Source organism: Lingula anatina, chromosome 9, assembly GCF_051362555.1.
Source record: "Lingula anatina isolate TDL-2025a chromosome 9, LinAna3.0, whole genome shotgun sequence".
In the NCBI taxonomy this organism is placed as follows: domain Eukaryota; kingdom Metazoa; phylum Brachiopoda; class Lingulata; order Lingulida; family Lingulidae; genus Lingula; species Lingula anatina.
This window is the reverse complement of record NC_141775.1, coordinates 9,883,000-9,910,964: the sequence shown is the minus strand read 5'-3', so window position 1 is coordinate 9,910,964 and position 27,965 is coordinate 9,883,000. Positions and strand designations below refer to the sequence as shown.

Sequence of the window (27,965 nt, the reverse complement as noted above, 5' to 3'; positions counted from 1 at the left end):
CTTCTAAAGAAAAACAATGAAAACCACAGAAAAACAATTTAATACAGCTGATAATACATGCAGCAACAAAATCTTTCAAATCCTATGGAACCCATAAATGACGAAATGGAGTTTTTTTTTTCATGCCTTTTTTACGAGGTCGAATAAAAATGAGGAAATTTTTTTCTTGACTTCTTTCATATTTCATTTCTATATTGGCAATTTGTCTCACTCGTGATGTCCCGGAATACAGCATTTTCACCCTGGGCACAATTTCAACTCCCAACCCGGGGGTCGGTTTGCCGGGTAACTATCACCCATCCCAAACGTTTCGTTTGATTAAAACACTCATGTTTACAGATATAGAAGCTTTTCAGAAATAAAGATGACAGGCCGTCTTGCCAACCACATTTATCAAGTCACCAATATGACCTTGGTGACGAATTCCGGACTCGAACCTGATTGGTTGAAAAGTTCTTCCCTGATAAAAGGTATTTAAACCTACGGCGTTCGATCCACGGCAACTTTGAACTTTTATTCTTCGACTGCTGCAGAAGCGTGAAATTAAGGAGACTTTACGAAGTGCCGAGGTAGGAAAGTTTTTGATCTTGGCTGTTTAGAGCTTATGAACAAATAGAAGAATTTAGATAATTTACCGGTTCTGTGTCTATATTTGAGTGTCAGTAATGTGCTTAAGAACAAGATACTCTGTAGTTTGACTATACAGATATTTTTCATATTTCTTAGGAACTTCTCACATCGAGTTCCCTGTAAATGTTTATCGATTTTTTTTTTTTTTTTTTTTTTTTTTTTTTTGTGTGAAAATTATCTGAGTAATTCTTTCTTGAAATTTACTAAACAGAGATTTTTCAAAATTCATTTTAATGCATTATTGAGGTGCAATTGTCCTCTTTCAAATTTACCAAATCATTCATGTTATATTGAAAAAAAAAAACATCAATCTGCCAGCAACCACAGTAAAGAAACAAAACTGTAATTAGTACTTTTAAAACTTTCATACATGAAGCAGTATTAGTTCAATAAGAGGAAGCCATTGTTTGATAAAATTTGCACACAGGAAGCCAATGTGTATAAGTAGCTCAAGATAATATTTCACACCTACCAGTTCAAAATTTAATGTCCTTTGTTTCAAGCTAGTAATCTTTAAGCACTGGCGTCCGCAGAAAATTTTCCGGGGGGGGGGGGTCAATGTAATTGAAGGGGGAGATAATGATTGGCTGGATACCCGCTATCAACGTGCCTGCCAAAATTCCAGGGGGTGTCAAGTGACCCCATTGACCCCCCCCCCCCCCCCCCCCCTGCAGACGCCCATGTCTGTTAGAGCTTGATTACATGGAGTTATTGGGGATGCCCTCCATGAGAGGGTGGACTTGTGTCTGAAATAACCAACCTGTTTATCAATTATGGGATGGACCGTTTAAAGGAATAATAACTCTATCTATATTTCACAATAAAAACATTGTGAACAACTCACAGAAATGTGATATATCCTGTTTTCCCACAAAAACGGCAGTTATAGCTATTATTCTGATATCTGAGCTTGTCTTTAGACCACGTGACCTCCATTGATGGCTATATTCTGTTATAATCTCTTAAGAGATCATAACAAAAAAACAAAGTTTTTAGAAAAAAAAAAAAAAACAGGGACTAACTTTGAATGTAAAAATGGATTTATTAACCATTGGTAAGTATGGGAAAATTGTTGTTTACTCCAGGAAAATTCATTTTTTGGCCAAAACAAAGAGTTATTATCCCTTTAATTGATTAAGACTAGATATTAGATAAAGATAAAGATATTGTTATCGTCCATTAAGTATTATACAGACAATCTTTCCCTCATTTCCAGATGAAGACTCTGATCGTCCTTGCTCTTTGTGTCGTCGCGGCGTTCGCGGTACCACCACCGCACGCTCAGGGTAAACCCATGAAGGTGAAACAAGTCCCTGGAAAGCACGTGAGTAATAACCATCGAGACGTTACTGCCCTTTTTCGGGAGTCCGCTTTACTAAGCCATTGGTTACGCGCCTACAAAGGAAATTTAACTGCGTGAATGACCCCTTTACAGATAAGTTTAGATATGGCATTAATGTAAACAAAATATCACTTGAGATTAAGCTGACATCTCATGGCAGACATGAATACTACACATGAAAATTATCCAGTGATTTATTGCCTTTGCCAAAGCAATCGATCACCTATTAACGCAGGCAAACTAAGGCTCTACTTTCAATGACTTTTCTGTTTCTTTAAATGATAAAGGAACACATGCAAGTGCATAATCAGATATTTTTTTTTCTCTCTAGCATTTCAATGTTCACGCTCATGAGAAGGGAATCTTGGTCCAGGAGAAGGTCAACGTTGACCAGGGCAGGAAACTGGTCAGTTACTACGTTCCTCAACACAACCAGGTCGACGAGTCCGAATTCATCCATGACTTCAAGAACGTAAGTTTAAACTTTCTTTTTTATTTATTTATTTATTTATTTATTTATTTATTTATTTATTTATTAAGAGTTCTCGCCAATCCAAAATAATACATGTAGTTCTAAGTGATAACTTATGGTTGGGCAAACGAATAAATAGTAACATTGGTATTATTGTTGTTGTAGCTATGGCGTTTTTTTCCTAGTCTTTGGTCAGCAATGTATCAATAATTTAAGGTTAATACCGGTCAGTCATGGTATAATGACGAATGTATTTTAAAGTTAAGATAATGCATTCTCCAAACAACACCGAATCTCTAATTACCTCTCCAATTTTTCAGTATCTACCAAAAAAACTTTCACAGCTGATGAATTTCTTTTGTTCACAAACTTGCATTTTTATTTATTTCTAATTTTTTATTTATTATTTTTTTCTTTTAGAAATTGATGGTGATGATCTTCCCCAAGCAGAAGGCTTGCTATGTGGCTCCTCTTGACAAGACCGAGGTCCAGGACCCAGACACCACCGTTGCCGCCCTCAAGGAGGCCGAGAAGGACGTAGGTTTCTTTTTTATCTATCTATGTATCTATCTATTTTTATTAATTTTTTTTTTATTTTTCGACATTTTGCTGGTATTTTACTGTTTTAGAATGGCGTAGAGGAGGAATGGCATAGAGATAAACAAATTCAGATAAAAATACAGATAAAAAATTCGTGGACAAGGACACATTTTTTTATAAAACATTTGCACAGGGATTAAAAAACTGTCTATTTTCGCCTTTTAATCTGTAATTTTGGAAAGAAGTCGGGAAGAAGTAGTAAGAAAGTAAGTTGGTGAGAGTGTTACCCTCTTTCCTGGACTCGTTCCGCCATTAAATTTACCCATTACATCTACAGGTATATGTGTACAGCGAAAAAAATTAGTTATACATTACACGTAAACAGTGCACTTCTGTGCCAACCAATCTAAATCAAATCAAAATCAAAATCTTTTCAAATCTTTTAAACGTTTCAGATTATCACATTTCTACTCTATGTCATCACCAGGTAGTTTTCAAAACAAAAACAAATGCTCATTGAAAATAACTTCAAAGATAAATTTAAAATTACTCAGCCGTATCGAGAAGTTTTAAGAAATCAGATGTGTGAATCTATCGCCCATGTCCTCTTTAGGGAGACATGCCAGTTGCCGGCATTCAGACCAGTGACTACAGCATTGAGGGAACCCCACAGAAGCCAGACAGCCTCCTGCCAGAGGATCTCATTCCCAAGTGCAGGAACTTCGCCACCTTCAGAGCTAAGAAGATGATGGAGAGCTTCAGCGTTGACGAAAAAGGTAACACATATCACCGGTGAAATCAGTAATGTAGTTTAGTAAGAACCAAACTATTTTTGATATCTAAAAAGGTGATAACACAGTTGACACTGCACTGGGACAATCCCAACAAACAAACAAAAAAGCGTTACCACAACGTTAATTCAACCATTAAACGCTGTGGTAACGTTATGATAACGCTCTATGTTTGCTGGGCCAATTTCGTGTAAATATTCCCCCTTCCTTTTCTAAAACCATTACCTGTTACATTTCAGTTAATATATAAGTGCCATTTTAGTAATTGACAGCTGTAGGTTGAACACTGAGGAATGTGATTCCAGCAAAAAAAAGCATACTTACACGCTTGTCTGTGACTTAATTTTCTGTCAATTCTGCTTGTAGACGGCAGCCGCAAGAAGAGAGAAACCCCCGCTATGACCATAATTGAGGATGATTCCTGCAACATGTGCATGAAGCCAGAGTGTGTTGTCCAGACCCGCCATTGCCAGTTCATCGTTATGTGCCAGACTGCCACCAACAAATTTGGCGAGATCGTGCCAGACTGTAGCAAGAAACAGGAGGTAGGTTGAGAGGACGTTTTTTTTCTTTTTGTAAAGAATTTAGAGGCACCTGTTCAATCTTTAGGGCATTTGCATAGTAGGAAAGGTATATTTTTTCCCCTGGAAATTGCGACATTTAACCCTTAATCATTAAAGCATGATAATCATATCTTTAAAAAAAACTTCTCAAAGAGACACGATTTTGAAGTTCCAAGTATCTAGTTGTTTGAGTCACTCTTTGGGATAGATACTGCATGGTGAATTCCATTCGTTACGAAAAAATGGAAACTGTTTTAAATGGAGGGCGCTGTCCAGAAATTATTTTCAAAATAAAGACAAACGGAGCCCCTAGAGGTGTGATTTTTAATCGCTTTAGAGTACAGGATATCCACAGTCTCATGGCACTGATAAGTTCCAAGATAACATTTTATGCATTCTATAGAAACTATTCCCACTGTTTATTTTACCAGGTTCACAAGTTCTACAACGTCAACCAGTGTAAGCCATGCTGCGACATGAACCACCAGGTGTATTTCCCGCCAATGCCAGAAATCGGATATCCCGGCGGAAACATCGTCTGCAGCAAAATGATGGCAAACAAGGCCAAATCTTCTTATCCAAACTGCCGTGGACAGTAAATTTGGAAACAAAAAAAAAAAATTAATAATAATAATTAAAGACTGAGACGTACTTTTCTTCAAATATTGTCTTCGATGAAACTTAATTATTTAGGAAAGAAACCCTATGAGTTATCTGGACATTAAAATAAGCTAATGAATGTGATTATACATCGTTAGCGATCTACTATATTGTACAACAATGTCATTATTCCTGATTTTGACCTGTTCTTTTCAAACAATAAAACGTTTAGTTTTGCAGACTTTTATTTTATTTTACTATGTAAAGATCATTTAAACTTATAATTTCAGCCAAAAACTGACGTGACCCAACGGGAAACAAAACAAAAGAAATACCAGTCTAGTAGCTCGTCATATAATCGTCTATATACTGTTCCTGCACTGAAGGCCATTTTCATTTGCACTGTTAATAAAAGAGAACAAGGTTTCCTTTTGGGCAAGATTTGAACAGCTTTGACAAAAATATTTGTTTGATTTCAATTTTTGGGATACCTTCTGCACATTTCAAAAGCTACCACACGACAAATTTTCTATTTCACATATGTGAATTAAGTCTCGGTCTCAACCGGCAGTGCAGAATCGCACGTGCCACGAAAGTCCTTCTTGCGACATTTTGACTGGGTTTTCACAGATTTAGATCGATCCATCGGGATCAACCTAACTCCCTGGGGTTTCACGCTAAATTGCTGCCAGCTTCCGGGAGCCGAGCGCACACAAAGTTAATTACCCCTTACAGCTTTTAGAAGCCGGGACAGACATTTAAGCCAGTTTAGCTGACAGCAATCTAGTGAGACTCCCCAGGGGGATAGATCGATCTAAATATCTGTGGGAATGGTTTCTTTGAGTTCGCAGACAGCCCGTAAGCGTGTACAGAGGATGTTGGGCATGCCCGGCGAACAACGAGGCCGCAGGTGTACAGTTACCTTGCTCCTCACGCAAGGAGTTTGAAAGGAGTTCACAAGTGAGGCGTGCTATTTTTAAAGGTTCCGTGAAAAAAACGTTACATAACAGGAAATACTGTTCGCCTGCATACCAGATATGAACTTGCAGGGTCCTACAGACAGTAAACTACATGCGCCTATTTTACTCAATCCACTCTCTGCTCAGAGTGTGAGCGCCATATGTAAATTTGTAAACCGTGCAATTAAAAAGCGTGTATCCCTGCGTGGATGAGCATAGTTAACTACTTAAATTATTATTTTATATTAGTATTAGTTAGAAAGCCTGTAAATGTGAACCATTTCTTCGTGCTCAATAAATAATTATTATAAGACGCTCGTACCAAGCAATGAAGTAGCAAGTACCCTTTGTATGTTGAGAACGGGGAATGCCCGCATAACTTACGCACGTAATCGAACACACCGGGTGGGGGGGTCTAGCCCCCATGCCAGGAGTATAAAAGGCGTACTCAAGGCGAACGCTCGAGTTTTGGCAGTGATTGTCGATTGTACAACTTGAACAGCTCAATTTTCATATATTTGGGCACAAACAGACCATACGACTGATTGCGACCAATGCCTTGCCTCTACCTTTATGACCTCCACGGCCTCTACTGCACCCAGCATTCGCAGGGGACGTACGATCCTAAATTTTTTATCGTAAGCTTATTCATGTTATCAGTAAAATTTTTATGGAAAATGCTTTTAAAAATTAAATAAAAAACATTAAATAAAAAACGTGATTTTCTATATCATTTTACGCATTGCATTACTGGTGACACTTATTTCCCAAGTGAGTAGGCCCTATATACATAGATTACAGGAGTGCTTAAAATTTAGAACCCTGTAAAATTTTAAGTCTGTAGATCACTATTACTTTGCAATATATATTCTAGCATTTTCTTGTAACTGGCTGAAACAGCGACTCCTGTGGTCAGAGAGTACGAATATCTCTGATACAATGTACTAATGTCGCTTTTGAATATATTTTTTATTTTCATTTTTATTATTTTATTTTATTTTTTTATTTTCTTACACATGTATTTGCGGGGTGTGAAGGCAAACAACTTGAAATATCCAGAAAAATCATTTCCTTTGCATAATTAAGTTAAAAATACAGATCTATCGCTTTCCAATTTAATAATTATCATCTAACACTTTTTCAAATTTTATATCTAACAAGACAACAGCTTCTCCTGTGATCGGAGAGTACGAACGACCCAGATACAGGGGACACTAGTGCATGTGTCCCGTAAGTCATTTCAGACTAACCGTTTCTATAATTTTAGAAAATCAACATGGTCTTGAACTTTAAGCTTCCTGGTATACAGGTACTGCAACAAACATAAAGGGGCAATATCTTTACTTTCAACCAGGGGCCAGTTTGTCCGGTAACTATTACCCACCAGGTGCATTTTGTTTGCTTAAACATTCATGTCATTCAGATATAGACGCTTTTCTTAGAAGAGAGAGACGATAAGGCTGCAATGCCAACAGCATTTATCATGTCACCTATCATGATCTTGGTGAGTTTTTCCGGACTTGAATCTGATTGGTTGAAAGACTTCCCGATACAAGGTATAAATGTAAACCCCTGGTGTTCGTTCCACGACATCTATTGATATTTAATTATTGACTGCTACGCAAGCGTAAAACTAAGAAGACTTAAAACAGAGTGCAGAGGTAGGGATCATTTTTGTCATTGGTGTATACATTTGAAAATAGGTAATAGTTAATTGTAAGAGTCCGGTATACTTGTGGGTATATTTGAACGTCATAAATGTGCTTAATAAAAAAGAGAGCTCAACTATAGAGTTTTCCGTTTTTATACAATAATTAACAATGTGGCTATTCCGACATCCTCATCGCCAAAGCATATTTTTTATTTGGCGAGTAATTCTTTCTTGATAATTATTGTAAGAAGTTATAAAATTAATTAAATGTCTTTTTATATTTGGCAGTTTTGCTCGTGTCCAAATTAAATCGTAAGATATATTGCTTCAAAATGATAAAAAAAATCAATAGCTGTACACTCATTGTATTCGAATTTATATTTGGCAAATGAATGACAACTTATGGGTGAAAACAAATGTCATGTTAAAGGAACAACGTAGAATGACAGTCATCCGAAGGCACTGCTGGGTCGTTTACAATCATTTTTTCATCATTTTTTCGAGGCACTGATTCAACTAGTTTTTGCAGTTTGTTGCAATTTGCAATTTGTTTTGCTACAGCGCATGCGCTGCGTCTGTACACATGGCCTGTCATTGTGCTCAGATGAGCTGCTCAAAGTACACAACTCTAGCCAACTAAATGTATATGGATCGAATTACTGAAAAAAACATCAAATATTATCTTGACAGATATTTTAAAAATTTCATCATAATGATAGAATATTTGGAAGATAATAAATATAATAAAATTCTATCCATTTTCTATTTTTAGCAAGATATAATGGGTTAATCATATTTTCGATTACTTTTTATTTCAGATGAAGACTGTGGTTGTTCTTGCACTTTTTGTCGTCGCTGCGGTTGCCGTTCCACCACCGAACGCCCAGGGTAAACCCATGAAAGTGAACCAAGTACCCGGAAGACAGGTAAGTAGTCGATATTTAGGCGTTCCTATCGTCAGATATACTAGGCTATTTGTTATTCGCTTGTGAAAGAAAATGGTGAAACTGTGACAAAAAGACGTTTTCTGTGCTCCAGTGTTTTATTAACAGCAGCAAATACAATTCAATGTTTCCCTAAGGCAGGCCAACTTAAATAATAGCTTTTCTATTGTTAAAATGGTTAAGGAACAGCTGCAATGTACTTTTTTTCTTGACAGCATTTCAATGTTCACGCTCATGAGAAAGGCGTCTTGGTCCAGGAGAAGGTTAATGTTGACCAGAACAGGAAACTGGTCAGTTACTACGTCCCTCAACACAACCAGGTAGACGAGTCCGAATTCATCCATGACTTCAAGAACGTAAGCATTAACTTTTTGTATATTTATTTGGAGTCATCAAACATCGACTTTAAGAACAACACTACGTTATGACTTAAGGCTGAATAAATAAGTAAAGAACCGCATTGTTTTTGTAGTTATAGTTTTTTAGTTGGTTTTCGGTCAGCAACTGCTTCAATTCACAATGCAATTCACTTTATCTAAGAGTAGTATCCGTTGTATAATAACAAATGCTTCGACCATGCTTTCTCCATACAATAGCAATTCAGCAGTTACCACACCCAGAATCAGAATCAGAATCTAACAAAAAACTTTTTTCCGGGGAGATTTCAGACACATTGTAAATGTGGGATCATAAAACAGCTCACAGACTTGCCTTTTTTGACATCTTGCAGAAACTGACTGTGATGATCTTCTACAAGCAGAAGGCTTGCTACGTCACCCCTCTTGACATGACCGATGTCCAAGACCCAGACACAACCGTCAGCGCCTTTAAAGAGGCAGAGAAAGACGTAGGTTTAAAGTCTTTAAGTTTGTATTTTTTCGTTGTAGACGAGCGTTTTTCAGGGGTGACCACATGGGGAAGGAAGAAGTGAGTAATAGTCTTCCCCAAGCCAATCTTCCGATGGTGGATCCGGTATTTTGCGAATCGAGTGAAGCCAAAAAAAATAAACATATTTGGCTCGTAAACATACAATTGCTTTAGAGACAGAAGTGTGCGTAAACCCGTCGTGACTACGTGCCATGTCGGGACGAGAATTTTGAAATGTTTGGCCACGACATAATTTCGCGACAGAGTCGTGAACTATGCGCAAACTGTTCGTGACTCGTCGTGAACACGACGGGACGATGCGGGAGGATGTGTGCCAGTACGTGGCAGTACGAGGCATGCCACGACTGATACGAACTGCCACGCATAGTTCACGATCAGTTCACGTATATTGCGTACCGAAGTCGGCACGGCACCGTCCAAATTGCTCAAACCCGTCGTGCCAATGCGGGAAGTGCGTAAACCATGCGCAAACTATGCGCGTACTTGACGTGGCAGTTCGTGTCAATGTGGGCACGTATTTGTAAACTATTCGTTAGCTCGCCGTGAACTCGTCGTGAACTATGCGTGAACTAGTCGGGAACAGTGCGGGAGCCTCCCACTTCGTGCCCCAAAATGGCACGCCTTGCCACGACAAAATCGGGGATAAAAGTCGTGCAAGTGTCAGCCTTGCATTATATCTACAGTACAAAAGTGACAGATAATCGCATTCTGCTAGCTTTACATTCAATACATACGTTTTTATAGAGGCGCTATGTGTGGTCAAAATTACACCAAGTACTAAGAAATCAAAATTATACGTGAATTACCAAAAACTTTCCTTTTAAGGGAGATATGCCAGTTGCAGGCATTCAGGCCAGCGATTACAGCATTGAGGGAACCCCGCAGAAGCCAGAGAGCCTCCTGCCAGAGGATCTTATCCCCAAGTGCAGGAACTTTGCCACCTTCAGAGCTAAGAAGATGATGGAGAGCTTCAGCGTTGACGAAAAAGGTATGACAGAACCGGTGAAATTAGTTAGGTAGGCTATGCCTGGTTTTCGTGTTTATTTTGATATCTAAAAAAGAGTTTTACACGGTTGACACAACACAAAGACAATTACGTATGGAAAACACTTTTGGCATTTTACAGACTTGACATTTAATATGAAATGCGCTCTTCAGAATTGTCGTGTATGAACTTTGCAAAACTAAGAAACTTGTTACATTTTTCTAGAGAAAAGGTATTCAGAGAGTAGCAAAATAATGTTCAGCACAGCATATCTTCTCTTAAAGCAATATGCACGTGTAGCACATTTTTTTCGTTACAGTGATAAGGTTACATCTGCATTTATTGGAAATATTCCAACCACACCCACAAACACACACATAAATATATTTATTATTACTGGACACATTTCGCCGCAAATATGTTAATTGATGCCTGTACATGTACAATTCACTAGTGGGCTTGCTGGGCAGATCTGGGAAGAGGTTGCAATCTGTGGTCTAATCTGGGTCCCTGATTGGTTTCATATTGGCTAGTCTATTTCATGGGTACTTTGTGTACATAGCGGTCTGTTGTTGAATCTACATATTTGAGCCTATATACACCTGTAATATTTTACCCTATTTGGAATAAATTTAGTGCTTATGAAGATTGGCTGGATTTTAATTTTCGAAACTTTTAATCTCTAAAAACGTTGCCCATTTTGTGGCCTACTATCAGCAAACCCCGCTGCATTATCCCACATCGGACTTATATAGGACCTTATTTTAGCCGATCTGTTGTTGATATTCTGCCAATTATGATCATAGATCATGATCATAAATGATGCGGAGAATCATTTCAGTGTAGATGTTAAAGAGATCGGGTGACAACGCTCATTTCTATATCACTCGTGTACAGATTGGTTTGAATTCACTGCTTTCACCGTCTATCTGATTGCTGCTTCATGTTCCTGGAGTTAAAGAATCCCTTAGGCCTTTGCCATCTTGGTTCAACTGTGCTGATATTTTGAAAAATTCTTCGTGTTTTACTCAAATACCTTTGAATAATCTATGAAACACGTTTATAGATCTCTCTGGGCTTCTACTGATCTTTCCATTTGAATTCGGGTGACAAAGAATGCATCTCTTGTCTTTTTTCTGTCTGATTAAAACTAAATTGTGAATTCACAATATCTGAACTTAGTTAATTTCTGCTTATAATAGAAGAACCTTTGTTAGGTGACTTATAGGTGCCTTCATTGACATCTGGGGTGAGCATTGGTGGCAGTGTTTCCTGCAAACAAAGTATAGTATATATACACATGTTTATGTCTGTAATTTAGTTTTGTCCATTCAATTTGTAGACAAAAACCGTAAGAAGAGATCTAGTAAACCCACCGCCATGAGCATCATCGAGGGCGATTCCTGCGAACCGTGCAGAAAGGTACAGTGTGTCGTCTCGGGTCGCAGCTGTCAATTCATTGTTATGTGCGATATGGTTGACAGCAAATATGGAGGTCAAATTCCAGACTGTTCAAAGAAACAAGAGGTAGGCTAAAATGAATGGTGGCTGATTCGGGACATCGTGCTATCGTAGTATCCCATCGTGATATCGCATCGTGAAAGCGTGGTATCGCATCGTGCTATCGTGGTATCGCATCGTGCTGTCGTGATTTCGCATCGTGCTATCGTGATATCGCATCGTGCTATCGTGGTATCGCATCCTGCTATCCTGATATCGCATCCTGCTATCGTGGTATCGCAAAATCGCGTCCCATTAAACGAATCGATATTACGACGTCCCGAATCAGCCACCATAAAAAATGTCATATTTACAAAACAAAAATACGCAATTGTTTATTTTCCTGTATTTTGCAACATTTTCTCGTCATCATTAATTTTTTCATATCTAAAACTGTACAGCAGCACGATTTGGGTTCTAAGTTCCGAGATTTTTGGGCACATTTGTGAGATAATGACGGGTGGTTGTTATTCGTAAGAGAAAAATAGAAACTTATTAACCGAGGGCGCTAATACTTGCTTTGACCTGAACCCATTTATTTTGGAGTCCAATCCAAAAACTTTGCGGATCGAAATCCCCTCCAGTCAATCCCATTCAATCCCCCCAGTCACATTTATATGGTAAACCAGCAGTAAACATTTGTATACATTCTCTTGATAACGTTCCAATTGTTTATTGCTCCAGATACATAAATTCTCCGACGTCCTTAAATGCACGACATGTTGCGATATGAACCACCAGCTGTACTACCCACCAATGCCAGGATTTCCCGGTGGACACATCAAATGCAGCGAAGCCATTGCCACACTGCCAAAATCTGCCTATCCAAACTGCTGAGGACAGTAAACTTGGGGAAATAAGCCTCAAAATTTTCTCTAATTACCACATACGATATAATGAAGAATTGTTTAGAAAAGAGCACTGGCATTACTTCAAAATTAACCAGTGAATGTGACGATACATCTTTAGCAACCTATTCTACTGCACTATAATCATAATGTCGTTGGCGTTCTTTTAACGTAACAAAACGTTAATTTAGTATTGCAGATAGCGTCTTTCTAATTTTTGATGAGTGAGCCGAACTCAAAGGTAAATACAATTAAAATGAATTTTTGTCGTACAAGTGTGACCTGTGCTGATTTGGATATTTGCCAAAACAAAATAAACGTTTTTCCAACTGGTAGAAATTTCATTGCTCCTTATATGAATCATTATGATAACAGAAGACAAAAACATTTCATCCGTAAACCTGTATGGCCCTAATAATGATTCTCCTGAGTTTTTTTTTTTAATACGTGAGATAATAATGAATTTTGGAAATCATGATCGTATTATATGCGGGGACCTTAATTTAGTATAAAACAAGAAAATGATACATTTTAATATAAGCATAAAACCTTTAATCAGCTTTACGCCCTAATGGACATACATAACTGGTATGGCATTTGGAGGGAAATGCATAAGGACGTTAGGCAATAAAATATACATGACGGCATCCTACTCCTTTCAAACATACAAGATAGATCATTTTATTGTTTTTACAACAATTACAAACTTGACCAAGAATATATTGTCAGATTATTCCAGAGTGTAAGAGCGACTACTCAATAATTACTTTGGTCTAACAGCTCAAAAGAAAATTTTATCATGGAAAGGGGCTTTAGAAATTCAATAACTCCTACTTATGTGAAAGAGAGTATGCCGGAATGCTAAAAGAGATAAAAGAAAATATATTAGATTGCGCAGCAGAGCCCTATAATAGAGGAAATATACTGACTATTGACAGACATACATGTACTCTTCAATTAACTATAAGTGATGGGGTATGGGGTATTTCTGGAAGCTATTGTTATAAGCATTAGGGGGAAACGATTGCCCTTGGTGCTAGGATAAAAAAAAAAGAAAAGAAAGTCCGAGAAAATACAATTAGAAACTATCATACATGACCTAGAAAATGATCTTAAAAATTAGGCAAAAAGAAATTCTTGAAATGATAAACAAGAAAAGATGAAATTGGAAAATATAAGAAAAATAAAAGTACGCATGGTATAAAAGATATCAAAAGCAAGGTGGATTGAATATGGAGATAAACCATCAAAATACCCTTTTGCATTGGAGAATCACAGCTTTACAAATAAGTCAGTAACTGAGCTGGTTACAGATTAACGGTCAAATTGTTACTGAAAAACAAAACGCGATTCTCGATCGCGAGGAAGCTTCTCTTCCGTGATTGTAAATGTGATTTAAAGGCTGAAACAAATTGTATAACACTGCGGTGTTATAGTATTATTGTTCTTCTACCAAAACAACAACAAAAAAACTACCAATTCATTAAAAATTGTTAGCCATTATCCCTTCTTAATGTTGTGTATTAATTTTCCTTAGCATGTATAACGAATCGCATAAAAAAGAACTGCCAATATTAATAAATGAAGACCAAAATTGATTTGTGGCGGGCAGATTAATAGGGGAGAATACACATTTTCGATTTACTTGAATACTGTGACACACATGAATACTCGCCTCTTAATACAAATCGGTTTGGCTAATGCTTCGATTCAATCGCTTAGGGTTTTATCACAAAAAAAACTTTGAATTCTTCGGCTATGAAGGATCTATAATAAAACGGATAAAACTTTTCCTCAGAAACTCGTCTTAGTGTGCCCTGGTCAATAGTTCTGCCTCTTCTTTCTTCAATTATTCGTAGTGAATTCTTGACAATATTCCTGCGATTCCAGCCGAATCCCATGAATATTCGTAACACTATCGCACCTGTACCGTAACTGAATCGTAGAGCGTATCGAATTAGGCCAGAAAATTTGCTAAATCTCACGAATCCTCATGAATCCTGAAATTTGTCAATTCCTGGCGATTCGTGGGAATCGTGGTCTGTGTGAAATAGGGGCATAACCACAAGGTCATCCGATAAAGGTGGATGCTGGCGACCACATCTTCAAAAATGAATGGCTTCTCAAGTTTATCTAAATTTTGGAAGTGAGGACCTCTTTTAAGTTGTTATTCTAATTTCTGGAGGTTGGAACCCACCCTTTCCAAAATCCTATATATCTGCCTATGAATGTAATGCTTTCTACTTACCAGTTATCATGGTCTAAAGTAAAAACATATAGTTGAAGACATTAATAACAGGCCTAACCAACTACCAGACTCGGCACCTACGGATCCAGAAAGAACCGGTATATCAGACCACACTACCCGTTTTCAAGGTGTTTCAAGATCATTTCAGAGGTAGGGATCATTTCTGGATCCGTAGGTGCCGAGTCTGTTAGTTGGGTAGGCCTGAATAAGGAATCAGAATAGAAATACACCTTTATACCACAGTAGACCGAACACGTGGCCCAGGCCTAGGCTCGTATGGGGGTTTTAGCCATTGCTTCCCTGCTACAATGTATATTTAGAATAGTAACAAGTTGTTGCAAGGAAGTCCACTAAGTGTCCGAGCAGGCTGCTTCCAGCGTTAAGCAGTTCCACGCGTTTAGCAGCTCCACGCGCTTAGCAAGGGAAGAGCTTAGCCAATGTGTATAGCCTTATGATAAACTTAGTCTTATGTCGGTGAAGCTTAACACATCGCTAAATCTGTAACACTAGTGCTAAAAATGTCTTACATTTTCTTCTGTGAGAACCTTGAAAAGCTATACGTGTGCTACATGTGAAAGGCTATATATAACACTGTTTTTACGAACGACACAGATACAGGGAGGTACTAGTGCATGTGTCCCCTAAGTCACTGAAGACAAACCGTTTTATATAATTTTAGAAAATCAACATGGTGATGAACTTTACGCTTCCTGGTATACAGGTACTGCAACAAATATAAAGAGGCATTATCTTTACTTTCAACCAGGGGGTCATTTCGTCCAGTAACTTCCACCTTTCCTGGACGTTTCGTTTGATAAAAACACTCATGTCATTCAGATATAGAAGCTATTTTCAGAAAAAAAAAGATATGATAAGACCGCAATGCCAATAGCATTTAACATGTCCCAAAATAAGACCTTGGTGAGTTATCCTAGACTTGAATCTGATTGGTTGAGTCTTCCTGATATAAAGCATACATATATTTAAACCTTCGGCGTTCGATCCACGGCATCTATTGATCTTAACTTATCGACTGCTACCCAAGCGTAAAACTAAGAAGACTTAAAACAGAGTACAGACGTAGGGATTATTTTCTCATGGGTAAGGACATTTTTAAAAAAGTTCGAACATAATAATGATAAATAGTCCGCTGCACTGTATTGTGTTTATAATTTGAACGTCAGTAGGCCCCGATGTGCTTAAATAAACAAGACAGCGCAACTATTAACATTTCCAATTTTATACAGTAAATAACAAAGATGTCATTTCGACATACTTTGATCACCAGCGCATTTTTGAAGTTTGTCCAGTAATTCCTTCTTGAAGTTTATTGTTAGAGGTTAATTTTCTAAAAAATATTTTAGTTTTTGGCAGCTTTGCTGAACGTATTGGGTATTCCATCCATTTTCTATCTTTTTGCAAGATATCAATTATTTACAACTATTTTTATTCTAGATGAAGACTATGATTGTTCTTGTTTTTTTTTTTTTTTTTTTTTTTTTTTTTTTTTTTTTTTTTTTTTTTTTTTTGGTCGTCGCTGCGTTCGTGGTACCACCACCGCACGCCCAGGGTAAACCCATGAAGGTGAAACAAGTCCCCGGAAAGCACGTGAGTAATCACCATCGAAACGTTCCTCCTCTCTTTTGGGCATCAGACATAATTAGTCTTTGGTTACTTGATTTCAAAGGAAAAATAAGCTATTAAAATAAGACACTGCGTTCTTCGTGCTTTATTAATTCTGCTAAAGAAAATGAAATATGATTCTTTTAGTCAGGTCAACTTAAATCATAGTTTTTTATTATTATTTTATGAAATGGTTAAGTAAAAGCTGCAAAAGAATAATAAAAATATTTTCGACAGCATTTCAATGTTCACGCTCATGAGAAAGGCGTCTTGGTCCAGGAGAAGGTTAACGTTGACCAGAGCAGGAAACTGGTCAGTTACTACGTCCCTCAACACAACCAGGTGGACGAATCCGAATTCATCCATGACTTCAAGAACGTAAGTTTAATTTTCTGTAAAGCAATAACAATAATAACTTTGTGGACAAGTCCAAATTTATCCACGACGTCAAAAATGTAAGTGAAAACAACACTACGTACTAAGGGATGAATAAATGAACTAATTGATTATTTTTCGCTTCTGACCGGCAATTGTTTTAATTCACGACCAAGCCATATTTTCTAATACCTATCTGAAAACGCTCCCTTTTATTTATTCTATAATGGTTAATGCTACTATACGAAATTGCTGTTTTCAAACAACAGCGAATCAATAAGTACAACTCCAATCTGTCAGTATCTAAAAATACACTTTCTTCGGGGAGATTAAAAAAAAAAAAACGTTTACTGTAACAATGGCCCCATATCCCAGGTGATGAAATTATTTTCTTTACAAAATTGCCTAATCTAAATTCTTGCAGAACCTGACCGTGATGATATTCCCCAAGCAGAAGGTTTGCTATGTGGATTCTCTTGACAAGACCGAGGTCCAGGACCCAGACACCACTGTCGCCGTCCTCAAGGAAGCCGAGGGCGTAGGTTTAAATTCTTTATAGATTTTTTATGGTTTTTAGTGAGCATTTTAGGGGTCCCCATATGGCGAAAGAAGAAATTGTTAATTATTACTGTTCTCCGCACAGTAAGTGCTTGTGGATCCAGTAATATGCGAATGTAGTAGGGCCAAAAAGATAAACATGGTTGACCCCATAAACCTGCAATAAAATGACAAGGGTAATAATTATAACATATAACGTACGACGGTTGAGCACTTGCTTGGTTTTGTCTATTTTCGCTTGTATTTTGGGAATGAGCTAGAATAGGGAATGGGCTACTCTTTGTCTAGCGGGCAATTTACCACCCCTTGCTTCGCCTTTGCCTTTAGAGAAATATCTGTTGTTACATGTACATGTAACAAGTATATCTGTGTCGCTTCTAATTAAAATCTACAAAAACAGTTGGTCTTTGCATTTTACACTCTGTGCATTTACTGCGTATGGCGACATAACGCGCTGAATACCCTACAGGGTAATCAGATCGACTGAAATGACGACCCTTTGAATTACCCAAAACTTACATTTTCAGGGAGATATGCCAGTTGCTGGCATTCAGACCAGCGACTACAGCATTGAGGGAACCCCACAGAAGCCAGACAGCCTCCTGCCTGAGGATCTTATCCCCAAGTGCAGGAACTTCGCCACCTTCAGAGCTAAGAAGATGATGGAGAGCTTCAGCGTTGACAAAAAAGGTAGGACATATCACCGGTGAAATCAGCAAAATAATTTTTTGTGGGAAACAAACAGTTTATATTTATATATTTATTTTGATATCCAAAAGGAGTTTTAATACCGATGACACTGCACAGAGAAAATGGCGTATGGAAAACACATTAGATCGGCCCCGCCGGCTGCTTGTTTCCTGTAGGAAATCCCCGCCTTTTAAAAAAACTTTTTTATTTAGTATTTATGTACCATTATTTTGTCGGCAGCTGTAAGGTGAGTATTGTTTAAAGTGTATCCTGCATCATATCACACACATGTATCACACACACCACATGGCTGTGGTTTTATTTTCTGCATCCCCAGAAATGCACTGCATGGCGTCACGCCTAGCCCACTGCGCATGCGTGCATTTTTAATGAGTTGCTAGATTGCCATAGAAAAATGAATGGGTTCGCGATTCGTGGGTAATTCGTGAGAATTGACAAACTAACGGCCTGATGCCGATAGACAGCAACGTTGTGCTATGCTTTAAGCAACTCCTGACCAAATATCGCTAGGGTTTTTAAAAAAATTCTGTTGTACACACGTACTAAGAAGTTTGCCGTATATTGCCTAGACTACCCTCAGCAAAACGCAAATATTTTCAGTAATAGTGATTTTAGACGGTAGATTCACTCAGAAACAAAGGGAAATTAATTCGTTGCCGATAGCACCAGCTGATAGCAGTAACATACAGAGTCTGATTAAAAAATTTCATGGCAATTGAAGATTTTTTACCACTGTACAATGGAGTCCAAAAAGAGCACTTGGCACAAATGTAAAACTGCCCAGTGCAAGGCCAAGAATTCAATCAGTATTTTCAATCATATTATCAGATTCTACATTAATTGACTGACCATATCACTACTCAGTATTTAACTAATCTCTTAATCCAAAATTCCTATCATCATTTAATAATTATGCAAAATTCTTCTTTCAGATTGCTATTTATTTAACATTTTAATGCTGCAACTGTTCCAAAATAATCTTGTAGTAAAGGAAAAAAGCAAATAAGAAGTGGAAGACCAATTTTACCCACAGTATTCAATTATTTGAATATAAAAAGAATAAGATCACGATTTAACAAGATAAAATAATCTTTCATGAACTCTTTCATGAATAACATATTAAACAAAAATGAAAGTTTTAAATCAGTGGTAATGGCTTATTCTGGAATATATGACCTCTGTACATCATCAGTACCTGACTTGGTACAGTATAGTTACTACTTGGATACAGAGTTAGATTTAATAATGTAACAATAAGAACAATATATATTATAATAATAAACTTCTCTGCACATATCAGACGCTTGTTACCATGAAGTAACACTACTTGACAATGGGCTGAGCACTTATCACAGTCTGTGTGCGTTGCCATTCTTATGCTGTGATTGGTTAGTTGAGTCACGTGAAGCCCTACTGTTGCGCCCTCGCGTATCGCGTAAATGCTGCACATTTCTGGCCATGGTCAGTTCAATTTGCAGACGGCAGCCGTAAGAAGAGAGAAATCCCCGCTTTACCTGTCATCGAGGATGATTCCTGCAACATGTGCATGAAGCCTGAGTGTGTTGTCCAGACTCGCCATTGCCAGTTCACCGTCATTTGCCAGACTGCCACCAACAGTTTGGGAGAGACCGTGCCAGATTGTACCAAAAAACAGGAGGTAGGTTAAGAGGACGATTGTAAAAATAATTTAAAGGCCCACTATCAAAATTTAGGGCACTTCTATAGCATAACTGTTATATTTTTCGTGGAAATTGCTACCTTTGGCTCTTAATAATCAAAGAGTGACTATCATATCCAAAACCCTTTTCAGAGACACACGATTTTGAGTATCTTGTGGTTTGAGTCACTTTTTGAGATAGATATTGCAAGGTGAAGTTCATTCATTACCAAAAAAATCAGATACTGTTTTAAATGATGCCGCTAATAAACTGTGGGACTTAAGTATATTCATCTAGGACCTAAATTGATCTTAATAATTGTATGTGTGAAATTCAAGCGCTACAGCGGGCAGATTTTCCACAGACTCATGGCACTGATAAATTGCAAGATATGTTTCAACATTTAATGCATTCTCTAAAAATTATTCCAACTGTTTATTATACCAGGTTCACAAGTTTTACAACGTCAACGGGTGTAAGCTATGTTGCGATATGAACCACCAGGTATATATCCCGCCAGTGCCACAAATTGGATATTCCGGTGGAAACATCACCTGCAGCAAAATGATGGCTAACAGGGCCACATCTTCCTATCCAAACTGCCGTGGACTGTAAATTAGGAACCAAAAAAGTCTCAGACATACTTTTCTTCAAATATCCTCTTTAGTAAATCCTGTTAAGGAAAAACAACACTACGGTAGTTATGTAGACATTTCTATCAAAATGAGCCTATGGATACGATAATACATCGTTAGCGATTTACCATAATGAAGTTCATTTTTATTCGCACTGTTAATTAAAGAGAACACGATTTCCTTTTAGACACGATCTGAACAGTTCTTGATTGTATTTGATGGTTGTTGTTTCGGGATGCGTTCTACAGATGTCAAAAGCTTTTACATGACGAATATTCTGTTTCACATATACGACTTATATTCAGTTCCAACGGTCCCTGTGTGCAGAAACGCACGTGCCACGTAATTCCTTCTTGCGACATTAAGTAGTTACGGAGGATGTTGGACATGCCCGACAATCTCTAGAATTCTCGGCGAACAGCGAAACCGCAAGTGCACAGTAACTTGCTCCCCTCACAAGGAGTTTGCATTGAGTTTGCAAGTGAGACGTGCCATTTTAAGGTGCCGTAAAATAAAAACGTGATCTTAGACGCTTGTCGCAAGCAATGAAGGAGCAAGTGCCCACGCCAGATGTGTAAAAGGCGTGTTCACGGCGCACTCTCGCGTTTTGCCATTGATTGTCGATTATGAAACGTTTACAACTGAGACAATTTTCAAAATTTTAGGAACAAACTGGCCGGTTTCCTTTCATTTATAAAATTACAAGCTAAACTACAGCTTCCCCTGTGATCAAAGAGTACGAACGACCCAGATACAGTGAGGTACTAGTACATGTGTCCCGTAAGTGATTGACGACTAACCGCATGTATAATTTTAGAAAATCAACATGGTGCTGAACTTAAAGCTTCCTGGTATACAGGTATTGCAACAGAAATAAAGGGACGTTATCTTTACTTTATTACCCACCAGGTGCGTTTCGTTTGCTTAAACATTTGGTCATTCAGATATAGAAGCTATTCTCAGAAAAGAGACGATAAGACCGCAATATCAAGAACATTTGTTATGTCACCTATGATAACCTTGGTGAGTAGTTCCGGACTTGAATCTGGTTGGTTAAAAAGTCTTCCTGGTACAAGGTATATATTTAAACTTTCGGCGTTCAATCTACGGCATCCATTGATCTTTCTTCAGCAACTGCTACCCAAGCGTAAAACTAAAAAGACTTAAATCAGAGTGCCGAGGTAGGTATCATTTTTGTCATGGGTGTATACATTTGAAAATAGGTAGTAGTGAAGAGTCCGGTATACTTGTGTGTATTTTTGAACGTCATAAATGTGCTTAATAAAAAAGACTATGCAATTTTCTATTTTTAAACATGTTAACTATGTGGCCATTGCAATATACGCCATCACAAGAGGAATTTGTTAAATTTGGAGAGAGAATTATTGTAAGAACTTAATCTTATAAAATGTGTTTTTGTTTTTGGCAGCTTTGCGCATGTCAAAATTAAATTAGATTTAAAGATCAGTTGCTTCAAAATAATAAAATTAGCTGTAAACCCAAAGCATTCGTAATTATATTTGGAAAATTAATGACAATTTATGGCTGAAAACGAATGACGTGTTAAAGTAATATAGAAAAGAATCTTAAAGTCATTCAAAGACATAACGGTATCGTTTACAATCCCTTAGCAAAATACCATAATGATGGAATATTTGGAAGATAGTAAATATAATAGATCAATTTTATCCATTTTCTATTTTAGGAAAATATACTGGGTAAATTTCGATTAATTTTATTCCAGATGAAGACTGTGGTTGTTCTTGCTCTTTTTTTCGTCGCGGCGGTTGCCGTTCCACCACCGAAGGCCCCGGGCAAACCTATGAAAGTGAATCAAATCCCTGGAAGGCAGGTAAGTAATCGACATTGAGGCGTATCTGCTGTCAGATGTACTTAGCCTTTGGTAACGCGCTTGTGAAAGGAAATTGTGAAACTGTAAAAAGGAGACACTACGTTCTCTGTGCTCCAGTGTTTTATTAACACTACCAAATAAAATTCAGTGTTTCTGTAATGCAGGTCAACTTAAATTATAGCTTTTCTATTCTACAAATGCTTAAGGAACAGCTACAAATGTATAGTCACATGTATATTTTTCTGGACAGCATTTCAATGTTCACGCCCATGAAAAGGGCGTCTTGGTTCAAGAGAAGGTCAACGTAGATCAGGGCAGGAAACTGGTCAGTTACTACGTCCCTCAACACAATCAGGTGGACGAGTCCGAATTTATCCACGACTTCAAGAACGTAAGTTTAAATTTTCTTTTTATTTATTTATTTATTTATTTATGTAGAGTTTCCATTATCTTCATTATATTCATGTCACAACAAAGAATACACTTTTTTATTCATTTTATATTGACAAATGTATAGTAACGATTGTAGTTTCTTCCAACAACAACGAAACTCCAATTAACAGTGCAATATGTCAGAGCCTAATAAGACACTTTCTCGGGGAGATACGGTTGTTATTACCGTGAGAATATAACACAGCTGATGAAATTCTTTTGCTGACAAACTTAATTTTTGCTTCTTGCAGAAACTGACCGTGATGATCTTCCCCGAGCAGAAGGCTTGCTATGTGGCTCCTCTTGACAAGACCGAGGTTCAGGACCCAGACACCACCGTCACCGCCCTCAAAGAGGCCGAGAAAGACGTAGGTTTAATTTTTATTTATTTATTTATTTTATCTGTTTGTTTGTTTGTTTGCCTATTTATCGTCAGTTTGCTGGTATTGAAATGACTGTTACAGAATGGCCTGGAGGAGGAACGGCATAAATATAAGCACATTTGTCTCTACAAATAAGTAATCGTGGCCAAGGACAGATTTTTATTCCAAAAAGAAGGCAAAGGGATTGAAAAATTGTCTATTTCGCCATTTAAACTGTATTTTTGAAAGAAAAGCAACAAAATGCTCATTGAAAATCATTTCAAAGGTTATTTTAAAATAGTGTTAAGAAGTTTTAAGAAATCAGAAGTTTGGATTATCCTCCCATATTCTTTTCAGGGAGACATGCCAGTTGCCAGCATTCAGGCCAGCGACTACAGCATTGAGGGAACCCCACAGAAGCCAGACAGCCTCCTGCCAGAGGATCTCATCCCCAAGTGCAGGAACTTCGCCACATTCAGAGCTAAAAAGATGATGGAGAGCTTCAGCGTTGACGAAAGAGGTATGACAGTACCGGTGGAATCAGTTATCATACGTGTAAATGTGTAAGAACCAAACTATATATTTTGATATCTAAAAGGGTGATCACACAGTTGACACTGCACTGAGACAATTCCAACAAACACAAAACGCTATTATTACGTTATCATAACGTTAATTTACCCATTTAACACTATGGTAATGTTATAATAACGTTATGTGTTTGCTGGGATAACGTATGGAACCAGTCGAGCCATGTGAATATTCGCCTCCTAGCTTTTCTTTAACCAAAATCTGTTACATTTCAGTTTGTATATTACAAGTGCCATTTTTTGTAACTGACAGTTGTAGGTTGAGCAACGATAAATGTGATCCCTGCAACAAAGCATAGGGGAGACCGGGTCTAGTTGGACCCCGGGGGTAAATTGGCCCCCCATCAAGTCTCTTTAATAAACTTACTTTAAGATGCTAAATTATTTCATTTAGACTCACTGCCGACGCTTTCTTAGCACTATTGGATACGGTCACTTTACAAAATGATGTGATCAATAAATTTACCCCATAGTAACTTTGTCATAAATTGATGGGGGACCAACTTACCCCGGGGTGCAACTAGCCCCGGTCACCCCTATACATGCATTTGTCTCTTACTAAATACTGTGTCAATTCTGTTTGCAGAGGGTAACCGTAAGAAGAGAGAAATCCCCGCCATGACCATTATTCAGGAAGATTCTTGCAACATGTGCATGAAGCCAGAGTGTGTTGTCCGGAACCGCCACTGCCAGTTCATAGTCATGTGCCAGACTGCCACCAACAAATTTGACGAGATCGTGCCAGACTGTAGCAAGAAAATGGAGGTAGGTTAAGAGGACCTTTTTTATTTTTGTTAAGAATTTAAGGGCACACGAGCAGCCTTTCAGGCTCTTATATAGCAGAAATCTAAACTTTATCCTGGAAATTGCAACATTTGGCTCTTAATCATTAAGGGATGATTTTCGGTATCAGGACAACACCCCCCCCCAACAATCCCTCACGGACAATTCTCCCCCCGGACGACCCCCCCCCCCCCCCCCCCCCCCGAAGAATATATAATATTCCATTAAACAAACTAGAAAAGCACTCAGAGAGTGCAGACCTCCGCCAAGGCAGCAAAGTCTCCATCCAATGCCGTTTCACTCCTAAATTTTCGATATTTTTTATTATTGATTATTGATTGATTATTGATTCGGATCACCAACAAAAACTAATCATACGCGGTAGACGCACACGCTGTTAGGCACGCGATCTTTAACGAGCACACCCTAATGCTAATTGTCTGTGAATTTGGGGACATTTGATGGCGTCTTTTCAATTTTATAGACATTTCTTTACATCTACAGAAGTCACAGTGAAACAGTGGATGTGAGGGGGTACCTCTTATAAATTTGACTAAATGGTATAAAATATGTATATTTTCACGACTATTTTGTATTTTTTAAACCATTAATCATGTTAGACACGGTATCTGTAATAAAAAGCACTATTTCTAACAATTTACAGCTGTGAGGTGATCATTTGTAAATAAAAGTACATGGAAATGGGGGTGGGACAACTTTTTTGACCAATGCTGTATATCCAGGTAAAGTGGAGTAAACAGATAATCTCCCTCTCAGGTAACCCTTCGATGAATTAATTGTTACGTTTAATTGCTTCATTACCCCCCACCCCCTAAGCATTGAATCAAGGTGCATCTCCTGGGAGAGGTGGGGTAAACAGACTCCTGCTTATCTAGGTATCCCTTTGATTATCTGTCACCTAACTGCTTTACTACAACTTACCTACCTACTACCAATCACACTGAAAATATTCATAAAATATCCCCACCTATACCTGTAGGAAAGGTAGTTATACTTTTACTAGATTTTAAATAATACTTTCTGCACTTGTACTCAACGAAAAAGGAATTTTTTATAAAGTAATTTGTTTAATGATGAAGCTGTATTATCACACTAAAAATATTAATAAATTGGATGAAATGTTTTGAATTTAATATTAATTAACTTTATATTTGTATTTTAATATATATTTCTTGGGAATCGTCCGGGGGTTGTCTTGGGGGTAATTGTCCGGGGTGGGGGGAGAATTGTCCTAGAATCATGATTTTCATATCTAAAAACTTTAGGGAAACATGATTTTACATGTTGGTCTCTTGTGGTTTTAGTCACTTTTTGAGATAAATGCTGCGTGAAGAATTTCATTCGTAAGGAAAGAAACCGGATGGCGCTAATAAATTGGTGGACTTCAGTACATTTATCCAGGACTTAAACAGATTTTAGAAATTGCATTTAAATAAACAAACGGGCCATAGAGATGTGAAATTCAAGTGCTGTAGCGGACAGAATTTCCACAGACTCTTGGCACTGAAAAATTGCAAAATTTGTTTCAACATTTTATGCATTCTCTAAAAATTATTCCGATCGTTTATCACCCCAGGTTCACAAGTTTGTCAACGTCAACCAATGCAAGCCATGCTGTGACATGAACCACCAGCTGTACTACCCTCCATTGCCAGCAATGAAATTTCCCGGCGGACACGTCAAATGCAGCGAAGCCCTTGCCACACTGCCAAAATCTTCCTATCCAAACTGCCGTGGACTGTAAATTTGGAACCAATAAAATAAAAGACTCAGACGTAGTTTTCTTCAAATATATTCTCTTCGATGAATCTTAATTGTTTAGGAAAGAAACTCTGCGGTAGTTATCCAAACATTTCTTTCAAAATAAGCCAATGAATGTGATAATAATTCGTTAGCGATCTACTAACAATGATGTCGTTATTCCTGATTTTGACCTGTTCTTTTCAAATAATAAAACGTTTTGTTTTGCAGACGGTGTCTTCTTTAATTTATTTATTCGCGTTGGACCGCCACAAAAACAAAAAAAAAAATAAAATTTTCTAATCATTTTAATAATTTAACTGCGCTGTCATTAATGTATACCCTATCCTAAACTGATGACTTTTCAACCTATAAACCCGCTCTAAAGTTCTTAGTTTGTTAGACGTATCTTCATGAACGAAAGGTACTAATCCCATATATTCTTGTAACTCAAAATTGTGTTATCGTTCTTAGAAAGGGGAACACAAAAAATCCAAAATTTCATGACTTTCAAACTAATTTTCTTTTTTTCAATTTGTAACCGACTAGACTACAACAAACCCGGTGGTCAGAGAACACTAATTACCTACATCTGTCAGTCTTTGCTAGTGGTTACAAAATGTTGAATTTGACCAAAAATTTCAAACGTTCTCTGGGAAGCTGTAATTTTGCATTGTGATAGCTACACCATCACAGTTTATCATTTCATGAAAAGGGAAACAGCAGATGCCCTTTTTAGGGCACACAGGAAAGTTGAACAGCTACCCTGTATACCCACCAAATCCAAGACGCGTCACCCTGTGTAAGATATTTTGCACAAACTAATGAAAGTCTAATGGAATGTTTTTAGTTTTAGTTTAAATCATAAGGGGTGTTATCTCAAAGCTTTAAAAATGGTTTTGAAGAATTCAATCCACATTTCATAATTAATAAAAATAGTGAACATGTGGGACATGGTAACGCTAGTGACGCGGGAACAAAAAAATTTGATAATCATGTAAATGTTAACAATATTTTTGCTATTATCCACACACACTTCAGTCATGAGGGGAACATCACTCTCACATGCTTTTAAATTGGAATTGACAAACACAGAGGAATAATGCACATATTTTGTTTACTGTAACTCTGTTACATGGGGCACACACTGAACAAAGTTGATCTAAAGAATGTTCCAGATTACAATCATTCTTTTTTATTATTTTAACACAATAGTTTAGTTAAATACAAAATTTAACAAAATGAAGTTCAGTGTAACACAAAGTTCAATATTATAACATTCTTTCTGACATCTGTGGACCACTGGTGATATCTGCTCTGTGCTCTACCAAGGCATCCACTTTTGGAATTCTGAAAAAAATCATACAAGGAATCTGTTTACTCTGATAACGAGCAATGGGAAACCTAAGATTACAAATAGTTTATTTCTTATTCAAACAAAGTACAGTGCATTATGAGTGGCAAACACTAATTGCTGGGACACATTTTCTTCACCTATTTTCGGTGCTTCATTGTGTCTCTGTACGTTACATAACGTTAGTGTTGCGAGAAATCCATTATTGCCGTTTTTTACAGACGGTTAATTTTTAAACGCACCGAATACAGTGTAGCATCTTAATTTAAGATGAACCTAAAAATGTCATTCGATTTCGATGATTGAGTTT

General features: G+C 37.5%; 3 protein-coding genes across 3 annotated transcripts; all 3 read left to right on the top strand.

Annotated features, from left to right (window-relative positions):
* Nucleotides 1-387: 387 nt before the first annotated feature.
* Nucleotides 388-26,531, top strand: LOC106159651 (uncharacterized). Its single transcript, XM_086995442.1, has 12 exons — nucleotides 388-569; nucleotides 1,847-1,954; nucleotides 2,304-2,444; nucleotides 2,865-2,981; nucleotides 18,045-18,207; nucleotides 19,707-19,885; nucleotides 22,266-22,373; nucleotides 22,624-22,764; nucleotides 23,057-23,173; nucleotides 23,525-23,687; nucleotides 24,344-24,522; nucleotides 26,138-26,531. The coding sequence occupies exons 2-12, from the start codon at nucleotides 1,847-1,849 to the stop codon at nucleotides 26,303-26,305; spliced, it is 1,584 nt and encodes a 527-aa protein (XP_086851568.1). The 5' UTR covers nucleotides 388-569; the 3' UTR covers nucleotides 26,306-26,531.
* Nucleotides 7,457-13,052, top strand: LOC147759881 (uncharacterized). The gene is made up of 7 exons (XM_086995444.1): nucleotides 7,457-7,558; nucleotides 8,367-8,474; nucleotides 8,708-8,848; nucleotides 9,223-9,339; nucleotides 10,206-10,368; nucleotides 11,708-11,892; nucleotides 12,550-13,052. Exons 2-7 carry the CDS (start codon nucleotides 8,367-8,369, stop codon nucleotides 12,700-12,702), a joined length of 867 nt encoding a protein of 288 aa, XP_086851570.1. The 5' UTR covers nucleotides 7,457-7,558; the 3' UTR covers nucleotides 12,703-13,052.
* LOC147759880 (uncharacterized) lies at nucleotides 16,428-17,518 on the top strand. Its single transcript, XM_086995524.1, has 3 exons — nucleotides 16,428-16,569; nucleotides 16,822-16,962; nucleotides 17,384-17,518. The coding sequence occupies exons 1-3, from the start codon at nucleotides 16,540-16,542 to the stop codon at nucleotides 17,516-17,518; spliced, it is 306 nt and encodes a 101-aa protein (XP_086851650.1). The 5' UTR covers nucleotides 16,428-16,539.
* Nucleotides 26,532-27,965: the final 1,434 nt, after the last annotated feature.